At 44.7% G+C, this 24,674-nt stretch overlaps 1 protein-coding gene across 1 annotated transcript in view; it reads right to left on the bottom strand.

Annotated features, from left to right (window-relative positions):
* LOC109898840 (LIM domain-binding protein 3-like) overlaps nucleotides 1-24,674 on the bottom strand; it is a 65,986-nt gene that overhangs the window by 4,187 nt on the left and 37,125 nt on the right. The window contains exons 3-17 of the mRNA XM_031835004.1: nucleotides 22,089-22,161; nucleotides 19,689-19,711; nucleotides 18,334-18,534; nucleotides 15,527-15,693; nucleotides 15,274-15,310; nucleotides 14,556-14,663; nucleotides 7,199-7,312; nucleotides 6,256-6,384; nucleotides 5,210-5,341; nucleotides 2,764-2,823; nucleotides 1,738-2,087; nucleotides 1,279-1,636; nucleotides 598-778; nucleotides 367-487; nucleotides 20-135 (exon numbers count right to left, since the gene is read on the bottom strand). Coding sequence (XP_031690864.1) covers nucleotides 20-135; nucleotides 367-487; nucleotides 598-778; nucleotides 1,279-1,636; nucleotides 1,738-2,087; nucleotides 2,764-2,823; nucleotides 5,210-5,341; nucleotides 6,256-6,384; nucleotides 7,199-7,312; nucleotides 14,556-14,663; nucleotides 15,274-15,310; nucleotides 15,527-15,693; nucleotides 18,334-18,534; nucleotides 19,689-19,711; nucleotides 22,089-22,161 — 2,170 coding nt within the window. The remainder of the gene's footprint in view (nucleotides 1-19; nucleotides 136-366; nucleotides 488-597; nucleotides 779-1,278; nucleotides 1,637-1,737; nucleotides 2,088-2,763; nucleotides 2,824-5,209; nucleotides 5,342-6,255; nucleotides 6,385-7,198; nucleotides 7,313-14,555; nucleotides 14,664-15,273; nucleotides 15,311-15,526; nucleotides 15,694-18,333; nucleotides 18,535-19,688; nucleotides 19,712-22,088; nucleotides 22,162-24,674) is intronic.

Raw genomic sequence — 24,674 nt, 5'->3', positions numbered from 1 at the left:
GCGCTGTAGCCATTCTTACCGCACAGACAAAGCAGGTGTCGTGCCAAGTATGACCCAGTGCTTCAATGAACTTGTCTCCCGCTTCTACTGGGAAGTCACAGCCATGGCACTTGGTGCTGAAGAGTGAAATGTAGTCTGGAAGAGAAAGCATAGAGTGTGAAAACACTAGCAGAGTGCAAACGGTAGCAAAGTTACATGCGTAATTGTTTTTAAATAATTGTCCCTATGTGTATAATTCAAATGTTGTTCAGTTGCAGAAGAGGACATTATGACAAAACATACAGGAGCTAGTTTGGGCTCTGAAGGAAACATTCAACACTTGAGGCGTTTCATTATGTGCCATGCTATTCCATTGATCTAAAGTACCTTTCTCGCAGTAGGGCTCCCCGTCCTCCATGTGGAAGAGGCTATTTCCAAAGGCCTTGCCACAGGCAGCACACACAAAGCAGGTGGTGTGCCATGTCTGCCGCAGAGCATGCATCACCTCCTGCACACCAAAAAGAACGCAGGCACAAAAAGTTATTGTGTGGGTGTATGCTACGCACAAAGTGACTTTGTGTGTGTTGTACTTGTCTGCGTTTGGGTCCGTCATCTTACCCCCATGATCTTGGTGTTGCAGCGGGCACAGGTGGGGGCAAAGAACTCTCCGTAGCAGTTCTCACAGTACACTGCGTTCTGCTCCTCCACAAAGCTGCAGTCTGCCAGCGATGTGTGGCAGTAGTGACAGTTGAACTCCTCTGGGTGCCAGGATCGACCCAGGGCCACCAGGAAGGGTCCCCTGTAACGACAGAAAGCAGGTGAAAGCTATGATCCCTTATTGATGTCACCTGTTAAATCCACTGATGGGGAGGAGGCAGGTTAAAGAAGGATTTTTAAGCCTTGAGACAATTGAGACATGGATTGTGTATGTGTGCCATTCAGAGAGTGAAAAAGCAAGACAAAAGATTTAAGGGCCTATGAACGGGGTATGGTAGTAGGTGCCAGGCCCACCGGTTTATGTATTAAGAACTGCAACGCTGCTGGGTTTTTCACACTCAACAGCTTCCCGTTTGTCAACAAGGGTCCACCACTCAAAGGACATCCAGCCAACTTGACACAACTGTGGGAAGCATTGGAGTCAACATGGGCCAGCATCCCTGTGGAATGCTTTCGACCCCTTGTAGAGTCCATGCGCTGATGAATTGAGGCTGTTCTGAGGGCAAAAGGGGAGGGGGGTGTAACTCAATATTAGGAAGGTGTTCTTAATGTTTTGTACACTCAGTGTATCATTGTTGTTACCTGATCATGTTGTTGCAGGCTCCACAGAGGGGTGCTCTGTTGCTGTTGGCAGCGAAGCGCTCCGCCCTTTGGGCCACACCCCGGGCAACGGGATTGAAAGGGGCAGGGGTGGGGTTGTAGGGGGCAGGGCTTGGGTTATAGGCAGGACTTGGGGCAGAGTGAGGGGTGTGGGCAGAGCCAGGGTGTGGGATATAGGCCGGTGCTGGTGGGGCACTCTGAGGTAGAGCAGGCACTTTCATGCTGGTGCTGGTTGTCTTGCTGGGGTCAAACTTGTTCGCAAAAGAGTCGTCAGTGATCCAGGGAGGCCTGCTGGAGGGGGGTTCAGGGGCGGCGGCTTGGGGTGGAATAGGGGCAGGAGCTATGACCCAAAGAGACACCAGGTTAAGTAAACACTATCCATACTTACCGTATTGTTAACACACATACAAATGGTCACACAGCGCCACCTGCTGTAACTACCTGGCACGATGCAGGCGGTGCTAACCACCTTGGGTGGGGGAGGGCCCACAGGGATCTGGATGGAGCTTTGCTGCATGTGAGGAGGTTGCTGCATGTGAGAAGGCTGCTGCATGTGAGGAGGCTGCTGCATGTGTGGAGGCTGCTGCATGTGTGGAGGCTGCTGCATATGCGGGGCCTGGTGCATGGGGGGCCCCTGGTACATGGGAGGTCCCTGCTGCATGGGAGGCCCTTGGTACATGGCAGGCCCCTGCTGCATGGGAGGCCCCTGCTGCATGGATTGCCCCTGGTACATGGATTGCCCCTGGTACATGGGAGGGGCTTGTTGCATGGGGGGAGCCTGGCCATATTGGCTGCAGAAGGATAAAAAAAGAAGCTGAGTGACATCATCACCACCAAGATGGAAACATATCTACTAGTCTGATCATCAGTCTAGCTGTTTTCTGAACGGTCACAGTTTAGACAATATAACAATCTAAACTGGGAAACTGTACTACAAGTATCAATTACTAATAAGGAGACTGTTAGCACTATGCCTCACGATTAAACCTAGTACGCTGAATGCTGGACAGTCACCTCTCCCCTTCCTGACTGAGTGTCCACATATGTTTAGAGTCTTACCTGGAGCTCCTCCACTTCACCAGACACGTTTAACTCAAAGGTTAGTGGGAGTTTAATATAGCAGAGACCCACACAGAGAGAGAGAAAGACAGCCTGGTATCAGAGAAACAGTGTTAGAACAGAGAGCCTCAGTTATGGCAGTGAGAGATTCACAGAGTCACCAACAGATTTCATTTGAGCGGGGAGAGGAGCAGATTTTGACATATTTGTAAGAAAGGGGAGGTTAAAACGCAGGTTAAAACGAACACTGTCAAAGCACAATTTTCATCCTTCGAGCTAAAAACAGAGGGAGGGGAATAAGGGTGTGTTATTCCGGAAGTGAAGTTATGTTGACAAAAAGGGAAGGAAGCACACTATCCAGATGTTCTATGGACAGTGGCATCTGGATAAACTTCCCCACAGAAGTACCTGGAGACTGAGGATTTGTACTGGGAGCTGTAACCAGAGGCAGACTGTTGCAGGCTGTAGCTATAACGCATCAGAAACAAAAAAGGGTTCAGGCGTCAAAAACAGGGGTCAAAAATAGCTCTTTGGATGAAGGCCATGTACACCTATACCTGTATGATGCCGTGCTGCCCAATGAGTTTGTTTCCGATAATGGCATCCGGTTTTTAAATATTGCATGTGCAGATGTAACTTTTCTCCACTGTTTACTGAAGGAAAGCAAGAGTCATCGGATTTCTCACATATTGTAACATTATCAGATCACAGCAGTTCCATTCTAACTGCTAGTCAGTCAGCCTAGTTTGACCACAGAGTCAGCTGTGTAGCGTTTGAAACAAAGGGCAGCACACAATCAGTCTCTTTGAAGTATAGGTGAACTTGGTTTCATAGCAATACCTTTGTGAGAGCACACATTCACACACACAAAGGAAAAAAATATTTATCCTAGAGAGAAAATTAAACAGGTTCTGAAAATCCATGATCCTGACACTGCCAAACCAAATTGATACACACCTAAGCTCCTATATACCATATCTCTATTTATCCCCATCAATCAAGGAAACTATATTGATACTGCATACACACACACACACACACACACACACACACGCACACACACACACACACACACACACACACGGCTCCACTGCACAGGCCAACACTCCTGGTAAAATCAGTTAACACATCCAATCCACATTGAAAAGAAAACAATGACACAATTATTAGGAAACGTTCAAGTGGGCCACAGGACCACGTCTCAAAAACACACTAACATGCTGGCGAGATGAATTCACTTCAAACCACCCTTCACTGCACATCATGAGTCGATATAGCCTTCTCAGTTTCAAGCAACTCTGGTAACCACACTGGCTCCAGGAGATCTCTATATAATACCACTATTGTATTAAAGGTTAGATTTGATTTCCTTCGTTATTTAAACACAGCTGTTGATACAAAACAAAAAATGGACCCTCTACAATGGTTGGCTGAACCAAACAAACTTGGGGATCATTGAGTCATACGTACCATAAACCCCCTTGTTATGCAAAGCAAAACAATGAAGGTCATTTCATAACATCCCCACTAGACACTGACAAATCAGACAAATCTACAAGCACAGAAAATAGTCATCTTTTGTGATAAGTGTCACATATTGAAATTGTGTTCAATTTGTGTACCGAATTCTACAGCATTCTAGCGCACATAATATGACCCTTCCAGCTCCTGTACTATGAAGCATCACATCGATCAACAGCTGCTAATAGCCTGTAGCCACTAGTTAGCCATTCAGTAGTTTACTTGAATGGTGCATCACAGCCATAGATAACAATTTAGTACATCACTGATTTGCAGGATACAAATGATTGTGATCGACATCCAAGTGCTACACCCTTCTGCTGTTCTATGACAAACTAACCCCCCCCCCCCCCCCCCCCCCACAGATGATAATTAGTCAAGCCAGTGTGTGAGCATGCAGTTGAGCAGTGACGTGCAGAGTGAGCATGGGAGAGCGTGGGATAGAGGAGCTACCGCCATCACACAAGGTGGTACAATCACTACTATGTGCACTACCAAGTGAGCTACTCTCATATCACTAATTATGTGGCCGTCGCCGGTTGAAGAGAGCCCATTAATACCAACTCTGAGTAGGCTGTTCCTTACTATGACATGCAAAGGTCCAGACTTGAACGGGCCTGTGGGGATTTTGTGCGTGTGTTAAATGGAAGAAACAGGGTGACCTGCAAATTCTAGATGAGAGATGGAATGTAAAAAAAAACTTCAGAGTGATGTTAGCCACATTCAGCATTAAAATGGGATTTCTTTTATATTGGGGTCAAACATATCTAGCCATTAATAATTGTGAAGGGAATATTGACATTGTGGAGAAAGAGGTGCAAATTAGTCAAACAAAAACTTTGCAAATGCTGCCAAACCCCCACATGAGCTTACATTCCTCCGCTTGTCCCTTGAGACAATCTGCAGTGTACCGTCTGCACATCAAGCCTCATGGACGTTTTCCTATCCATTCAGCTGTAATGGAGAGAGCTAATGCAAAGAGCTTTTGGAGAGAAGTTGGACCCGGTGCAGGCAAGCAAAAAAGTTGCACCGACCTATTGCAGTCCCATTAAATAGCATGTATCCAATTGGGTCTGTCGCAGTTCATTTTGCACCACTTTTCATGCTGCGACAGATGTAAATAATCCGATAGTCTTATGAAACACGGCCAATGCGAATGAAGTAACGCTGCAGTCATGGCCTTGCTCCTTTGATCCGGCTAGTGTCCTAAAGTTTTTATTTTTTATTACCCTCCTGTCCCCTATCCCACGTACCGAAGCAACTCTGCACACCACCGTCTGTGACGTGGTCAGTCTCTCTGTCACTGTGTCAGTCTGTCCAGGTGTGTGTGTACCTCAGGTGCTTGGGTTTCCCAGAGGGCAGGGTGCGCTTTCGTTTTGGCAAAGTGCTGCTTCGGAACACTGGGGTGATTGACAGAGCCTCCAGCGCAGAGGTGGGCGGTGGCCCTTGCTTATAAACCTTGTTTCTTAACGAGAGCCAACAAGAGAGGTCTGAGAGACTCCAATTTCCTCCACATACACAATGAGAACTTAGAATTTCTTATGCCATCTTAAACCCTCTGAAATACTACACTGTAATGCAAAATAGAGGGTAACACTTTAGTTGGATAGTCCTTAGTAGATGTTTTATATATGTTCAACTGTCAACAAATAGTAAAAACTATCCTATCTGCCCAATCTCAATACGTATGGCCATTCGTGGTACCCTGCAAGTAGATGGGACCCTATTTTTTATGTGATTTTTGATCCTACTGACAAACCACCATTCATGGATACAATATGATATACTTTATTGTCCATTTACATGGAAATTCATTTCATCTGATGTGATGGTCCAAAATAGTTTTCGGAGGGTCCAATAAAGTAGTATAGACACCATGCCTCTCGATGGGCCAAAATCCTAATCCAGAAGTCTAAGAAAATGATCTCAGGCATCGCCATTGAAGGTCCAAGGTCCAATGGGGTGATCTGGGGTATTTCACCAAGATGCAATATCTGGCTCGTGTAATTATGTCGAAGAGCGTTATACGCCAACCCTAGCAAGCTGTTGCATATAAACTGACTTGCAGTTGGTAGTTTGCTAATAGTTTGAGCATCTATAGATCATCTATTGTGGACAATCCAAATAAATCCCGTTTGACACCCTGTATACTCTTACATCTACTATTTCAGCATCAGAAAATAAAGCTCTCCCAACCCAATCCATATTCCTCACAAACCTCTTCTCTGGCCTCCCATAAAATAGCAAATATGTACTAGCATCTTTACCTGCTTCTGCCCCTCCTATCTCAACCAAATCCGCACAACACATTGGCCTAGCTCCTGACTGACATTAAAGGTAGAAACTGTGACAGGGGGAGTGATTGAGTGACAACTGTACCTAGACTGTGTAATCAAAGCAGACGAGATATGGGAGGCTGCATGCGTCAGGTGGCGAGGTGCCCCAGAGGGGACTGCAGGGGCCTCAGGGGCCACTGGCTGTGTCTGGGTGGCTGGGGGTGGCTGCTCGCTGCAGAGGACAGAGTAGAGTTAAAACAGCCAGGAAGGATCAAGAGAGGGAGGTCGTGCTCTGGGGGAACTAGGAAAGGGAATTTGGGGAATTCTTTGTGACATATTGACTGTGTTCACTCTGCAAACTCTCTCTAGATTTGACAGAACTGTCTGCTTCCTATGGGGAGGGGGGCAGCAGTGATGACCAACCATAAAAGCAACAGCTTGCGCAGCCCCAGGTCATTGTTGTATTGTATTAAGGCTGGTCTAATAAAAAAAAAGGTTTAAGATGGATGGATCGTTATGACGATGAGGACGTTAAGGGTTAAAGGATGATGATGGATGATGGGTTTGGCAGACATGCTCCGCATGACTACAGTACTCCACTGCCTTGAGGCTCTCTGTTCTCACACCGCTCACAAGACATGGCAGGTCTTCCCGGTGTCTCTCTCCTCACAGTTTCCACTCAGTCCAGATGATCACAGCATCATCAGACCGTTTGACTTACCTTGGACACTCTCCCCTGTGAATGTACTAAACCCAAAGCCAGAAATGCATACTGCTCATGAAACCTTTCACCTAACCACTCATGTAGTACAAATCAAGGTTTTCCAAGTCTAATTGGAACATAAAAACAAAAACACACATTTCAATAAATGTTCAATCAATCACATTGAAAAAGAAAAAGTGAGACAACATCAGAACAATACAGTCACTCTCAATGAAAGTGCACACACAAATATAGGTACATACCAAAGACAAGGAAGAGCACTCAGTTGGCAGAGGACAATAAAACCACAACAGACAAAAACTTTCAACCCACACAGCATTACCTCTCAGGGGTGGGTTCAGGGGCTACGGGGGCGGGCTCTGGAGACTGCGAAGCAGCAGGTGAAGCCACCTGATTGGGCAAAGCAGCGCTAGCGGGCAGAGCGATATGTGTGGGGCTGATAGAGATTGGAGCATGCTCAAAAGGGCTACTGCATAAGAGGTCAGGTTGCATTGAGAGAAAACTGTCAGCAGTCTGAGGCCGAAAATCATATATACAAACAGCCCACGTAGGGCTAGGTGTATATGAATTAGAGAGTTAATGTCAGCACAAATAGACCTGTAAAGGTATATGGCCTCAATCACATGCAAAACCAAAAGCCTTGATATTGCTCAGCCCAACGCAAGGATCTCCATCCAGGAACAAATTGAATAAGCGTAGAAAAATAAATCAATTACAATTATTTACGAGTCTTATCTTTCAATATAAGGAATTGGAGCTCGAGGTGAGCTAAAAAGAAAGCAATCTGCTCATAAGATAAAACGGACATTTGCACTATTGGTTTTGGGTGAGTCACTGGAGAACGTATAGAGACTGGCAGTGGGGGCGAGTGGGGAGATATCTGGTTGTATCATGGAAAGCTGCCTAGCTGCTACTTGCACGAATCGATTGTGCATTAACGGGGAATGATTAAATAACTGTGTCAAGACAAGAGAGCTTCATCAATCATGTCCGAGGCCAGAGAGAGCAGGTTACAGAGGGTACCATCTCACTAGGATGAAACAGGCTATATTGCTTGATATGTACTTCGTCTTTACTTTACTAACACAGTGCATTAAACAGTGATTTGTAACGGTACAGAATATCATACTAATCTAATCTAATCTAATCAGAGACGATCTAAGGTGTCGGGAGAGTTTCAGCCATAAACCCTGCTGGGGAAAGGATTAAACAGAGTATACAACAACAATAATTAATGAGTGCACACACACTACAGAACATTTGTGAATTTACTTTTAAACCTAGGTAAAAACTAACAGATGTTGACATTTAAAAAACACAGCTGACTTGGACATGAGGCCAAAACATTGAGTGAATGACTGAGGGAGAAGGTGGCGTTGAGGTTGCCCCACTCCGGACTGGGGAGAACGGAATAAATGCAATGCCCAGGGGGAGCTGCCCAGGCTGGAGGACAGACAGAGGATGGCAGGCATCTAGCAGCAACAGGCCTGATGGTGGTAGACCGATGGCTGACCCCTACTCACTTCCAGCACCCTGACCTCTTCTCCTGGACATCTCTCTGACCCCCTCCCCCCCATTCTTCCTGTTGACATTTACAGACAGGTATAGAAGGGATAGTTGGAATGTCATATGTCAGGGAGGTGGTATGGCACAGAGAGAGGTCAGGTAAACAGTGGTCTCAGGTGGTCATTTAACCCTTCATCACTTTCTTTGGTGAACCCGTGAGGTTAGCAAGTGCTCCTAGGTTGTGGTTATAGTATGTCTTTCTATGGTGTGTCTCACGGCTAGATGTGTGGAGTACGGAGTGGAGTGTTGGTGTGTCGGCAGGGGAGATGGAGGCTGGGTACAAGGACAGGACAGGCCACAGTCACACAGATACTAAAGACACTATTATTTCTGAATCCAACCAACCAAGTTTTCATCAACAAAGTTTTGTAGTGTTAACTGCTTTCATCTAGAGAGACCGCTACAAAGTCACTTTTATCTGATGGGGGTGTAGGGCAGGGTTCCCCAATAGGGGTCTCGCGGGCCAAATTCGGCCCAGGGGTGATGTTATTTGGCCCTACACTTTAGTTTTCTGAGCAAAAAACAAAAAAAAGCATTTTTTTTAAAGGCCCATTGCAGTCAAAAAATTTGATCTATCTGGGTTTTAAATATAATTCCCACACTATGTGGTTGGAATAATACTGCCATTTTAGTATAAGAGCAGTTTGAAAAGACCACCTGACATTTCAGCCTGTTGTTGTGGGATGGAGTTTTGGCCTGCCTGGTGACATCATCAGGCAGTAAATTAGTAAATAGACCAATAAAAAAGAATGTTCCAAAGCGCTCTGCCAATGACAGCTAGCTAGTTTTCCCCTCCCACTCAGACCACTCCCAGACAATTCTTGCTTGAGAAATAGCTCTTTGCTAAGAAGCTATTTTTGTTTATTTTTGAACATTTTTATTGAAAACATTCCTAGTAAGGTAATACATTTTTACACAGAAATGATTTGATATTGAGATAAAAATGGCTGCAATGGACCTTTAATAAAATACTAAAATCACCAGTAATTGAGCTCAATGTGATTTTAATTTAGGAAATATGTTCCCCAAAATTGTAAAATCACCCAAAAATTAGCTACAAGGGGCCTCCCGGGTGGCGCAGTGGTTCAGGGCAAATTTGGGATTCTTGCTGTCAATTTACAATTGACAAATTATTTATGTCTACTGATGTTCCATCAGCTCAAAATCAGCCCACGGCTGAATGTAATTGGGGTATAAGCCTATCTGGCAGACATCTAACTTCAATACTACTGGATCTCTATTTGAACTCAGACAGCCATGTACACAGACACACACATAGGCACAGACAGACTTCCCTCACAACAAGTGGTTTATATAAACAGACATTCTGTGCAGCTCACTTGGTACACACAGAGGACACTGGCCTTCAAAACACAATAATCCTCTCCATGCTGTATCAATAGATTGCATTGACAGAATTGCTGTGATGTATTTCCAGATGTATTGAGGGAATGAGTGTTCCAAGTTAGGGGCATAGGAAGGATATTGTGCTTTGAAGGCTGAATTCAAAATCTGTTACCTCCGATTAGGGGGGAAGGGGGGAAAGAAGAGAGAAGAAGAAGAGAGAAGAAGAAAGAGGCCACACCTGACAGAGAGATGTTAAAAGATAGTTGATTACATACATGCACCACTCTTTCATCTGCCAATTACCTATAAACAGTTAGGAATTTGAACGACTTAATCTGCATACTAAAGCCATTTCTCACTCTCTTTCACTGTGGAAAGGAAAAACTTGAGGATAGATTTAGAAGTCTATGGCTGGTAACGTCTGCTTGGCACAACTGTCAACATAGGGACATTGTTACTGCTCCCACTAAAGCAGCTGTGTTAGTTAGGCAACTCCATGGGCAGGCAACCTTCTCAACTACAACTCATTTCTGCGACCGAAAGACCACTCCGGGTTAGGCAGGTAAAAACTGGCATGTGTTTGCATGATACCGGTGAAATGGGCAGGCAAGGGCAGGCGATTGAGAGACCAGTCCATGCTCTTACAGGCAATTTAGGAGGACGATCATTGAGATTACAGCTAGTCAAGGCAGGGGGAAATGGGTCTAGTACCACAAACAGGTATGTATATTACCACGTTCAGCTACTTCAAAGCAGCAGTGAGCTCTAACCATGGAGGTTTAGGATTTGCGAGTGGGGCTTGAGGTTGAGGGAGGGGGATGGCTTACTGCAGAGCTGTAGTAGATGAGGAAAACACTGACTAACAGGTGCTACAGGCAAGACTCTAAGACAAGGGAGCGCAATGAGTCAGACACACAACATGAAGACCGACACAAACACATACTGTAGCTGTCAACAAGTACCCCCTCACCTCTTGTACCCTTTACATGATTCTCGAATGGTACATAGGCCCGAATCAACTCTACCTTCTTGACGGACCGAACTGTGATTAGTCCCATGGATTAAACCTACAATACAACTTCGTATCGCCGACTGTCACAAGCTTATCTATAATATCGAGACAACCTCTACGGTCCTTGGCGCTTTCGAAAACAATATAATTTTCTAAACATGACGATAAGAAGATGGGAAGTCACATGGGCACTAGGCCCCTAAAATGGGCCCTAGAAGTCACCAACTGCAACAACAACAAAAAACACATGGGAACTGAGCACACACACCGAATGGCCTTCCACTAATTTGGCGGTGAGGGTGGGATGAGAGAGTAGGATGTAGCCATGTAGTGACGTGCCAAAATTTCATGTGAAGCAATGACGCCTGTCCTGATGTTTAGGAATGTTTGGTGTGTCAGTTCTCGATTCTGTGATGGAAATAAAGAGAGCTATTCAGGTACAGGAGGCCTAGAATACTCAGTGGAACTGAAGTGGAAAATGAGATTTTGTTTTGGGGACGGAGACTGAGGCCGGTTTATGATAGAGGAGGATGAAGAGGAGGAGCGATGAAGGGCGAGAGGGGGTCAGCCACCCAGAGGCACTCCAGTGCAAACACACTGTCTCCCTGAGCATGCATTGCATGCAGGTGGAAATCTCTCTCAGGGGAGGTGAGGTGAAGTGAGGAGGAAGGGAAGAGGCAGTTAGCAGAGGTTTCCAACAGTTACAGACAGGCATTAAATAATCCATTCATCAGCCCACAGCAGAGCTAAGTAACAGCAGCTCCCCTATGTGACAACCAAACAAGCAGAGTTACCTTTCAAAGGGCTTTCAACGCCTTCAAACATGGCCTCGCCAAATCTCACTACTCACATATTTGACTTCCTGTTCTCCACTCTTACGCGGGAGGACGGGACGACGCCCAACAGGGTGTTGTCTGACGGCTGTACTTCCCTCCTGATATGATAGTCCCTTCAGCCACATCTGACCTAACCTATAGTAGCAGCTAGAGACTCTTGCCTCGACAAGGCCTAAATGGACAGACCATTGACATAATACTGCTTTCTATGTAATAACAGACAATCAACATAATATTGACCTCTGTTTAGGGAATCTCACAATTGATGGCATGATTATATGAGAGCGAATGATGGCTGAGCACAGTAATAACAGTCATCGCTCCGTGTAACAGACTAAATGGCAGGTGTGGAGAAGATCAAAGCCTTGTTTTCTAAATGGTGTACCAATGAAGCAGGTCAGTTCATCTTTCTGTGGGTAATATGAAAATTAGCTTGGTTTATTTCTACAGTCTTTCTAATGAACTTTTCGGAATACAATCTCAAAGTGATTGAACGATGTCATTTGTCATAAATATCTTATCACACTACCAGCGGTGTAAAGTACTTAAGTAAAAATACTTTAAAGTACTACTTAAGTATTTTTTTTTTTACTTCACTACATTCCTAAAGAAAACAAATGTACTTTTTACTCCATACATTTTCCCTAACACCCAAACACACTCATTACATTTTGACAGGAAAATAGTCACGTACTTATCAAGAGAACATCCCTGGTCATCCCTTTTGCCTCTGATCTGGCGGACTACCTAAACACAGATGCTTCATTTGTAAATTAATGTCTGAGTATTGGTATGTGCCCCCCAAAAAACGACTTTAAAGTACTTTTCCTTAAGTACTACGTAAAATAAAAAATATATAAACATTGTGCTGTCTAGTTTGCAAAATATAAGGAATTGGATACTTTTGATACTTATGTATATTTTAGCAATTCCATTTACTGTTGATACTTAAGTATATTTAAAACCAAATACTTTGACGTTTACTCAAGAATAATTTTTACTGGGTGACTTTTACTTGAGTCATTTTATATTAGATATCTTTACTTTTACATGCGTATACTTTTTCCACCACTGCAATGTAGCTTGGTTATTAGATATTCCAAAGCCATTTACATTATATAAAATATCTCTGTTTTGTCTAGGTGTAACGGATGTGAAACGGCTAGCTTAGTTAGCGGTGGTGCGCGCTAAATAGCGTTTCAATCGGTGACGTCACTTGCTCTGAGACCTTGAAGTAGTAGTTCCCCTTGCTTTGCAAGGGCCGCGGCTTTTGTGGAGCGATGGGTAACGATGCTTCGTGGGTGACTGTTGTTGATGTGTGCAGAGGGTCCCTGGTTCGCGCCTGGGTATGGGCGAGGGGACGGTCTAAAGTTATACTGTTACATAGGTCAAGTTGTGTGTGTATATATATATATATATATATATATATATATATATATATATATATATATATATATATAGAAACATCTCAAAGGCCAAAGTACTTGAGGCACAAGGCCTTTGACCTTTGTTGGGGGCTTCTGTGAAAAGCAATCCTTGACCAACTTCAATTTACAAAAGTCCTGCTTGATTAGTGAAGTGCCTCTACCTTGGTAGTTGAGAAAAAAATGACTATTCAAACTATTCAAACTGTTCAATACCAATGATGAAATGTAACAGAAAATGGATGAACTTCTCTCATTGAAGTCAAAGGAAACTCATAGTCTACATATAATCCAATAATGTTCCCTCTGATTGAAGTCATACATAATCATGTGGCCATCTGGCCATGAGCCAGACTGGAGCCTATCCTTTAATCGTTTTAAAAAGTCAGTGCAATGCACAATGCAGGCAGCACTCCTGATTATCACTGCAATAGTCCACTTTACTTTATGCCATTCACTCTCTCTGGGCAATTCTCTAATTCCTCACTTTATCATAGTCCGCAAGGGTTTGCTGCTCTCCACACATTCCAATGAGCCAGAGCCCGAGGACAAGGAAACAAACAAGCCATGTTTCATCTGTGAGTGATTCATATTAAGAATAATAACGACTTCGGTTGACATTGGGGAATTGTTGATCCTAAATTGGACCCTTGAGATCGCTGTTATGTTCTATGTAAATGGTTCCTTGGGAGCGGCTTTGAAATTCTAAACAAACAACTGATTTTATTTAGAGTTTTTGATTAATCATACAGATGTAGGATCTCAATTTGACCAGTATTGTCACAGCAAAATCATCCTGCATCAACAGGATTTGAACGGTTAGTCCACATATTGTTGCTTGATTGGTGGTTAGGTTATTAGTTGGTCAAAATTGGGCTACATGAAAGGTGCAATACTGTTAATATAACTGTGTGTTAGAGTGTTTTCAGTTCAATTATTTAAATCATGAAGCATTTCCTGCAGTGGCAGGAAAATTCTCAACAACAAAAGGGTGATCAAATTAAGATCCTAGACCTGTATCTATAATTGTTTATGGTCTCTAAGAGGGTGTTATGCTGCTATGCCTTAAAGGTAAGCAACTATTTCCTCTATAACTTCCATTTAAAGCTTATAAACTGCTACATCAAAACTGAATCTGATAAGTATGATACGAAAGCAACCAAAGGAAAAATGTGTTTCGTTCACAGTGGTATCGTTTTTATTCATACTTATATCACAATGTCAAACTCAAATAGTGATAATTTAATGTTGAAATACAATCCAACTTTTTATACAGCTGCAATTAATTTTGAAAACTAGGATCAACTTCCATTGCCAGAATAAGAGGGAAAGATGACATTGGGCTAAAATCTCCATTACAACATGTGATCAACAAGTATTGAACAAACCTCTTCCACTAACTCACTTTCCAGTATCTTTAGCCTGACCTTCTCCTCACTCACCTGCTCTACCCTTCTCTAATTGCTACAGTTACATTCGGTCTGACGCTTCTTTTAAACCAGGGTTTTTTCTGGCACGTTAAGGATTTGAGCAGACAGGCCATTGTGCCAACTTTTCAATTTGGCAAAACGTGGGCCTTTAAATTCTGTGTCAAACTTTTCCCTGTGGCATGAGGAAAGACAAAAAGGAAAATGGGGGGAAGAAAGAGAGAGGGAGAAAAGGGGGGGATTAGAGATGGGTTAGGGACTGTGGCCTCCACTCCCCTGCCTGAGTCCTGTGAGGGTAAGAGTGCACTGGGGGCTCCCAAATTCTCCACAAACACAAATCAACCCAACTCCTGGGTGGGTCTATGATGTCCTGCACTATACTGTATCAGGGTCCCTGATGAATTAGCTCAGGCATGAGAAATCACTAATGAGAAAACAAAAAAGTTAAACACGTTCTGTGTCATTTCAGCTGGAGGAGTCTAACAGACTGCTGGGAACTTGTGTGAGCTCATCATGAGGGCTATTTGTAATCCGTGTGAGGGGCACTATCGATACACTTCAGACTATTCTTACTGTTGGCTCAGAATGGCATGAGTCACATGCTAACCTTCAAGTTCAGCACAGAGAGTGGTGTGGAGTTGGGGCCTGAAGCAGGGCTGAGTGACCCTGTGACCCTTGACCCCCTAGCTCACAGCAGGAACTCTGCTAAGGGCTCATATGGTCTGGAGCAATGTCTAAATACAGCTTTTCTGCTAGGCCACCGGTCGCTGCTGCTAGCTGCCTACCTTGATTTCCTCAGATGTTCCACGTCTGGGTCTTGCACTGCAGGAGACACAGAGAGAGAGAGAGCGAGAGAGACAGAGAGCGAGAAACAGAGAGAGAGACACAGTGACACACAGAGAGAGAGAGACACACAGAGAGAGAGAGAGACACACAGAGAGACAGAGAGAGAAGACAGAAGAGGAACCATCAGTAACAGTGTTTGGCAGGGTAAGAAGGGTCGACTAAAACTAAATGAAACAGAACAGCGCTACTTACTGAACTCCGTTCCCGTGATGTGGGCGAGGAGGCGGAAGGACTTGGACTGCACCTGGGAGGAGCTGCGGGCCCAGTCGTTCAACTCCATGTCCCTGTCTGCCGTCTTGATGACAGCCTGATACACTGGGGAGGCACTGTCTACCTGAGCGTCTTTTACAGGGAGTGAACTGGAACCACAGAGAGAGGGCTGGCTCGTCACACTGGCACTCATTCCTACCCACCATCGCCATCAGGGCGTATAGGGATTGGGGTTTGTTATTCGGGTTTCTGATCACGGTGTTCAGAAACTGCAGCCCGGTGGTGATGATTTATTATTGGGGCATGTCTGAGGTTATACATATACTATAACTAACTTGTGTAGCCTGCTTGGATGACTAAGGAGCATTTAGGGGAATTGGCATTTAGGGGATATAACTATTTCATAGAGTGATGTAAAAACCAAAATTGGTCTTGCATAAGGGGAGCTGCATGAGAGGGGCTTAAAAACTGGACATTAAAAAGGAGCTTCCGCCAACGTACGCTCACACAAACCAGTGATGGAATGCTAAAAAGATGTCTAATAGTTTCCTATTTTCAGAAGCTTGCATGGTGAAGCATTATGGCTGCATAGCTACTAGCTAGCTTGGACCCTGTGGTATCTTTCCTCAACAGCATATTATAGAAATATAATTTCAAACAATAATTTAAAAAAAATGGTGTACCTTCAGCAGGAGGAGGAAAGAGCTCAGAACATTCCGTTTAGTGTCGTCATTAAACCAGTATAGCTCCTGGTACATGGCATAACTATTGCTGGTCAGCTGCGCATTCCCTGAGCACTGATAGTTCTGGCCACCTAGCTGAGGCCAGGACACTTCAATGTGTCCCTCCTCCGTTCATTTCCTTATTTATATCCACATACATCACCCATTTTTTTTTTTGCAATTCAAGAGAAAATTTTCTTTTGATAACATCCCAGCAGACAATAAAACCTATGTGACAGAGAGCCTTGAAACATAAAGAATCCCTGTGTAGCCAGCGCCGGAGTGGACACCCTTCTAAGAAACGGTTTGCAACACCATGACCAGAACATTATGGAGAATGGAGGAATGAGCAGAGCGGGGAATGATTGATGGAGATGGCGAAACTGCCAAATAACACAACTATGATTCTGTGGTTGACCTTTAGGCAATATCGGTTTGCACCTCACTCTGTGCTTTTCTAAAAACTTGAATAATGTATGGCATGAAAACGTCTGAATCGATGGATGTTTTCGATACATTTCAAAACAGCACAATTTCAGCACAATTTTCCAACTGAATGAAAAATTGTTTGTTAGTAATCAGATAGTCATTGATATAGAGCCACACACCATATAGTGATGTTCTCTACAAACAGCTGCTCTGCAATCAACTCCCATCAAACTATGACGTCATCATTGGATTAAGGGTGCAGAGGCAATATCCGGCAATTCTAGACGTCCTTCCATCAACCCACAAACTACGCCAATTGGTGGTGTGTGTCGAAAATTGCCATGGGTAGAAAAACCAGACCCTCCATTCAGTGTGAGGACGTATTGGGTTAGCAGAGAGAAGGTTTGGGACGAGCGAGGTGAACAAGCAAAGAGTGGTGAGGGAAACGGACATGGAGGAGGCGGCGGAGGGATATGAAGACAGCACACAGGCTGGGCTCCGTAGGTTGTCACAGAGCGGTCTACTTACGCCAAGGGGGAGCCGGCTGGGACTTCCTCTCTGTACAGGCAGGGATGGGGTGGGGCAGGGCAGGGGGGGGGGAGCAGCATGAGGGAGGATTAGATATGAATCCCATAGGGGATGTCAGAGTGAGAACCCAGAAAAAGGACACCTTTTACCACATACGAACAAAACAATTTGCCTGGAAGCATGTGTGTCTACATATTTACATACACTGATACAAATCAAGAGTTTACAGTCCCTTTCATGAAATTATCAATTTTGCAACGGTAACTAGCTGAATATGATGTGTGTACTGAGATCTACAAGTATTTGAAAGGTAAGCATGGGTGAGGATATGTAAATGGATCAGGGAAGGTTTGGTGACTAACCTGGTGGTTTTATGCTTGAAGGTGAGCACGGCATGAAGACGTTCAGAGAACGAATGGAAAGAATCTAACAAATACACTTGAATACCGCAGGTGACCTGCCTTTGTAACAAGGAATACGCCTTTATAAATATACTACATCTGTGCCTTGGCACACAAAACCAAACCCCTTCCAGCACCAGACAATTCAGTAGTCAGACAACCACAAAACTAACAGTCAAAACCTGAGCACTGCACCAACACACAACCAACAGCACCTTTGAACACACAGATCTCACTGCTACCTGTTACAAACCATCTGTGTTGCATGTATTCTCCTTCTCGACACATACAGAAGGCACTTAGGACATTCAGAACTGTACAACCATTTTTAAAATGATGGTAACCATCCTAGATCATTAGACCCTGATAAGGCATCCTGATGAAGTCGGTCTGTGGTTTTAGTTTCTCCAGCACAGCACGGCTACACTATGCTGCAGTGCCAGACTAGTTCAACAGCCAGCAGAGGAGAGGAAAGGAGGGGTAATACCCTCTTAGAAAAAACGTTGTTTTTAACCTGGAACCAATAAGGGTTATTCAAATGGTTCTTCCTATGGGGGACAGGCGAAGAACCCTTTAAAGTTTGAGATAGCACCTTTTTTTCTAAGAGTGTATTAAAGTCATGCAGGCTGGGTAGGAATGCTACAAAGAGTGGGTGGGGGGAGGAGAGAAGGAAAGGGAGTGAGGGAGTGCAGAGGAAGGAGGGTCTTACCCGCCCTCGTGGCCCTTGGACTGGGACTGTCCGGCGATGGCGTCCATGATGGCGTCCTGGGAGTACATGCTAATGGGGGTGTTGTACTGGGCATGGATGATGGTGGCCTTGCCCCCAGGACCCTTCACCTCGATGGGCTTGTGGGTGGACAGGGCAGTGTCCTTCAGCGCATTGGGGTTGAAGTTGGGGATGTACTCGTTGCTGTTGTGGAGAGCGGTGGAGGGTCCCGGAGGAAGGCGGCAGGGTTGTGACGGGGAGGGTGAAGAGGAGAAGGAGGGAAGAGACGGGGGGGAAAAGAGGGGAAAGGGAAGGAGGAGGGTGGCAGTGGAAGGAGAAGTTGTGTGAGATGGAAAGTTCAACAGTGTCATAGCCTGCTAGCAGATCAGTTTGTGCTTCAGCCAACTCCTCTGTCGTGTGTACTGCCGTGTGGAACATGATCATGCACGGCACAACAATGGGTGGCACAAACAAAAGAGTTGGCTAATGCACAAGAGATCTGCTACGTGACTACTACAAGAGTGTGGGGCTTTGGAGAGAAAGGCAGATCAGTTGCCATCAAGGCGCTGTATGTCACACAGCAAACATGCTCTCTACAGTAAATCTCTCAGTAGAGCAGGCACAGCACAGCTCACATATCTGCGCACACACACACACACACCGGTTTCCCCTCAAGATACACAGGTCAACCCTCCCAGGTATGTGGCAGCATCAGCCTACAGGATGGTGTTATACAACTGGCCCACAAGTAAACTGATCAAGATAAAAGAGCAAATGGAGATGTTAATATAAGCATGCACTGTCGAGTTACAAAAATGTAAAGGCTCATTTATTGAACCATTGCATCGTGCAGAAATTCAAAACTGATCTGCAAATCCTCTACATCGTATTAGCCATCTTTCAAATGGGAATCTTCACACTTCCACCTAAATGTCATATGTACATGGTTGATGGTTTATGGGGGAATTTAGCATTATGTCAGAAAATGACCTTGTATTCTCGAATAAAAAAAATATCCCAAAAACACTATTAATGAACAGGGATTTTGTCTGTGAGAGTTCGAAGGCAACAGGGTTTTTTCTCTTCTCTTCACAAGGCCGAGGTTTAGATTTATGAGACGTTCTCGGGCGGACGTTGACAACCTTTACATTGCAAACCGAAAAAGGTCATTATGAACGCCGACGCTAGAACTGCGCATCCATCCCAAAAGGCAGAATCACTACACAACAAGCCAAGACAATGCACATCCACTTCACACCAAAGAGACTGACACAAGAACAACATCACACCACACCACACAGCTAAACCGCACAATCGTTTGGACACACGCTACTACACCACAACCAGGAAGTACTAACTTGGCAGGAGTGTTGAAAATAACCTGAGGCAGAGGCAGTGGAGAAGAGAGAAAGAGACAGTGGGTCAACAACACAATTACACTCCACAATCCACCTACACAAGGCTGCTCGTGTGGCGTGAAAGGCAAGCCGCAACGCGTGTCAGAGATGAGCGAATAAGACAGGAGAAAATGAAGTGATAGATAAGAGGTGGGTGAAGACTAGACCGAGTTCACTGGGAATCACACAATGCAACAGTGAAAGCCATCAGTGACAAAGATGTTTTCACCTTTGTTGACGTTCATCCTCGACTATGATTACTGAGGCTTGTCCGCCACTGATATAAAGCCATGGCATTGCAGGCTCCTTAAATATAACACACACACACACACACACACACACATAAAACAGACTCTGCTTATGTCAGAGCAATGGTACGAAGTGGAGATAAAGTGGGAGAGAGAGAGTGCCACAGGCGAGAGAGCGATATTTCCGTACTCAGTGTGTTTTAGATGAGGACAGAAAGCGAGATAAAGAAAGAGAGAAAGGGGGAGAGAGAGAGGCGAAGCGAGAGGGCCAGATGAGACAGGCAGATATATATTGGGGTAGTGTATGTTTAGCACAGCAGAAGAGAGAGAAACCTGAACCCAGCCATTACAAGGCCTGTTAAAGAGATGACAAGAACAGGTGCTTGCCCTGAACCATCGGCACAGTGACAGAGTAATCTTATCGCACTCCGCAAATTATTGTTAGAAGTCTTGTTAAGATTAGCACTAGAGGAACGCTAGTGCACCGTGTTCACCACAAAGGCTGATACAGCACTGCACTTAGCGATTCCCCTCTGACTTTCTCATATCCAAGTGGCGCTATTAGCGTTTCATTGAAACATCAGACGCGTACTTAAAAAAACGAACCCCAACCTCACTGTGCAGTCACTTCAGCCACCCTGGCCACGTTTAAAGCAATGGTTTGGTTGATCTCTTCAGATACACCCGTACTGTAAGGTTTGTCTGGGACGTCGCTGCGTGTATTTCGGCAGAGGGGACACCTAATCTCCTGTGGGCTCTTTGTATTACCTGGAGGAGGGCCACAGGCTTGAGCTAGGGGGCTTTACAAGGACTGTGCTGTGCCTCTCCTGCACATTCCCCGCTGGGGAAACCTGAATCACTAGGACCAACTGGGGTCAACAAGCTGTCTGGAGGCCAGCTCAGGATGAGAATAGACAGCTAAATCTGAATGTTCTGAGACTCTTTCCATCCTTCTGTCCCACGAGGGCAGAGCAGCAGGGACTGGGTGGAGTAGGCTGGAACCCCTTAGAGTAGACTGAAGTTAGACAAATACACCGATCTATGGTTAGTTTTGTGTGTGTGTGTGTGTGTGGGGGGGGGGTTTTGGAGAGGGTTAGCTGATCCTACACCTGAGCCTACAGGCAACTTCTACCCAGAGCTTGTACCCCAACCCCCTCCTCTCCACTATGGGGTTAAACAGGCCTAGCCACCCCTGGCTGCTGCTGCTACTACCAGGCTTGTTCCAGTTGGTTACATACCCCACTGAGAGGCCTGCTGCAGAGCCCTTTCCTCTGTGGCTCGCCTGGAGCTGAGCCATCTCTCGCAGGGTCTCAGCTGAGTACAGCCCAATAGGGGTGTTATACTGTGCCTTCTCTGTGGGGGTCGTCTTGCCCCCGGGGCTTAGCGTTTGCCTCTTGGTGGGCGACCCTGAGTAGGAGTTTGTCTCGCCAGACGCCTCTAGTGACACGGAGGTGGTGTTGCAGGCCGAGAGGCTGCCATTGATTTGGGTTGTTTGACCCTTCAGGGGGGGAGAGATGTGGGTGAGGTGGATAAGGGGGAAGACAGATAGAGGGGTGGTCAGAGAGAACAAAGCCAAAGGTACTCGATCAAATTCAAAGTTGTATGAAGTTATACTTGGAAGGCAGGGGTGGGTGCTGCGTTATCACCAATATCACCAGTAGAGGGCAGTGAGAGACTTCACATAGGCACCATGCACATGGCTCCCCACAGAGAGAGTACCATTCTGAGAAGATCAGACCAGCAAGGTCCAGGGCTGTTCTCACAGACCCCAGAGCTGGATGTGCTGCCTCTGATGCTCCTTAAACCTCTAATGGAGGAGCTTTGCATGGAGCTTTCTGGAGCTCTCTACCCTGATGCCTCTGGCCTGAGAGGAGGTACTGGTTTCACTGAGAGTCCTCAAACCACTCGATCCCATATGAGTGTGACTGAAAAGTGTGTGTGTATGTGTGTGTGTGTGTGTATCTTTTCTTTATAAGTGCACGCTACTGAAATTCTACAACTAGGGAAGTATGAAAACTGAGCATTCGTTGTGCTGAATATTTTGGTAGAGTGAGACCGAACAGAGTGTTTCTGGCCGAGTGTGTGACGTCTCTGAAGGTGCTGTCATGCTTACCTTCTGGTGAGGGATCTGTTGCATGGGAGAGTCGATTCTTGGGATGGCACTTTGCAGAGCTGGGCGCTTTGACCTGCAGCAAAACAATGAAAATCAATGAATCAATGATCAATGAAAATATTACAATTATAGCAGTGTGACTGGAATTCTACCACATGAATAACACATTAGTGTCTGTCAGAAAAGGTGTTCTGCACTGAAACAGCTTTCATTTCAACCAAGGTAGTACCGCCAACGCCTGAAGTATAAACTTCGCCTTTCATTTTATTGGCATTCTATTGTTGTTAGACATCAAACTTGCTTTTATTGCATTTATTCTTTCCATTTAAGTTGATGTAGTTCTGTCCTTGAGGTGCTCTTGTCTATGTCACAGAAAAGCTTTGGCATTTAGCCTGATGGAACACACACTGCCATTTTCTTATTACTAGAGATATTGGTTATGTAATTATTACCCCAGGATGTGTTATGCCAGAGGACAATTCGCACAGGATTCGTTATTCCAAACGCCTCCCTGTAATTCTTCATTCTTTTTTTCCCCCATTCAATTGAGTCTTATAAAGGAAGCCTGGAAGGTTCTATTCTAGGTTTGAAGATATTTCAACATAATTTTTAGACGATTAAAGGCTACTCGCGCTTGGTTGCCCAATGTGTAGGTGTCCACATAATATAATATTAAGGAAGTGTGATCGTGATCATTATTTTAGCGATCTACCGTAGACGTCCCTCCTAAAGAAAATGTAGCTCAGTGTGTGTGTGTGTGTGGGGGGGGGGGGGGGGGGGGGGGGGGGGTCAATGCTTTTCTATCTAATTCCTACATCGACAGCTAGGCCAGGCAGGCCATTCATTAGCACAAGGCATATAGACCTAAACAAAAAGGATTCACTGTTAAAAGTGATACTTGTAGGCTATTCATATGAAATATATGTTTTGTTTTCATCAACAAATTATCAAATCAGTTCATGTATCAGAAAACACAGGGATGTCAAAAAGCACGGGACTAATATTGTCAGAGGACTTTGGAGTTTGCCAAAAAACTGTAGGTTATTCCTCTCCTCCCTTACATAATAATTCAATAATAATAATTTTAAAAATTAAACATGAAAAGTGAGATTTTCATGTGTGGAATTGCACGTTCACATTTGCAGTTTCACATGTAAGAAAAGTCCACCCACTGTGTACACACTGGTAGAATCAACATCCCCCCATGTCATTTCAATGAAATGATGATGAACCAATGTGGAATAGACTCTGAATTGACGTCTGGGCCCAGTGGACACGTGTAAATGTCACTTTCACATGTGAAATTGCAAGTTCACACATGGGGGTAAAATAGTGCTTTCCTCCTCACCTGTGTAAAGGTGCTGATAACATGCTGCCGTAGCATGTGTTCCCACATGTGGAACGGCAAATTCTGTAATGCCACTCTGTAAAAGGTTACTTAGCGTACCTGAGTTGAAATAGTTATTTCCTAATTCTGTGCCATCCACTCCATTATAATAGTAGTCCTCCATGGCGATGCATTGATTACGGCTGTGGCGGTCACGAAATCTCGTCAGCCGGGGGAATGTCAAGCAAATAACTGCCGGTCTCACGGTAATTGACCGGTAATTAACATAAACACATGTAGCATCGCCTGGCTTCCACACACAGCCTACAAGCCACCGACGCAGACCTTTGGAACATCTACATTTGAAAAAGTCTAATAAATCCATTTAATATAATAGCCTACACCTTCACAATTATTCCATTCTTTATTTTAGACAGGTCTAAAGAAACATGATATGAAGAAAATGGAGACTATTAAATGAAGAACAGAATAGCATACTCTGAGTTGGTTGTCCTTATATTAGGTCCTAATGCTATGCCATATGGCTGTGGGCTACACAAGTTCATTTAGCAGACAAGATTTGCTTAGAATTCCGTGGCATTATTTTATAATATAAAGAATACAATTGAACAAATTAGAAAGGATATTTTCTCCAAATGCTTTGAGTGCGCACATGCGGCTATTCTATGTTGAGCGGATAACAAAGAAATAGGTCCTCCTATATGCTCAATTTAGAGTTATTAATGTAACTTTAGTTGTTCGTTGGTTACAGTGCCTTCAGAATGTACTCAGAGAACTTTACTTTTCCCACATTTTGTTACGCTACAGTCATATTCTAAAATATATATATAAATTAATATTACATCTACATAAGTATTCAGACCCTTTACTCAGTACTTTGTTGAAGCACCTTTGGCAGCGATTACAACATAGATTATTTTTGGGTATGACACTACAAGGTTGGTACACCTGTATTTGGAGAGTTTTTCCCATTCTTCTCTGCAGATCCTCTCAAGCTCTGTCAGGTTGGATGGGGAGCGTTGCTGCACAGCTATTCTCTGGTCTCTCCAGAGACGTTCGATCGGGCTCTGGCTGGGCCACTCAAGGACATTCAGAGACTTGTCCCGAAGCCACTCCTGCGTTGTCTTGGCTGTGTGCTTAGGGTCGTTGTCCTGTTGGAAAGTGAACCTTCACCCCAGTCTGAAGGCCTGAGAGCTCAGGAGCAGGTTTTAGTCAAGGATCTCTGTACTTTGCTCTGT

Source organism: Oncorhynchus kisutch, linkage group LG11, assembly GCF_002021735.2.
Source record: "Oncorhynchus kisutch isolate 150728-3 linkage group LG11, Okis_V2, whole genome shotgun sequence".
Lineage (NCBI taxonomy): Eukaryota > Metazoa > Chordata > Actinopteri > Salmoniformes > Salmonidae > Oncorhynchus > Oncorhynchus kisutch.
Note: the sequence above shows the minus strand (reverse complement) of the source record. Positions and strands in the feature narration are given on the sequence as shown.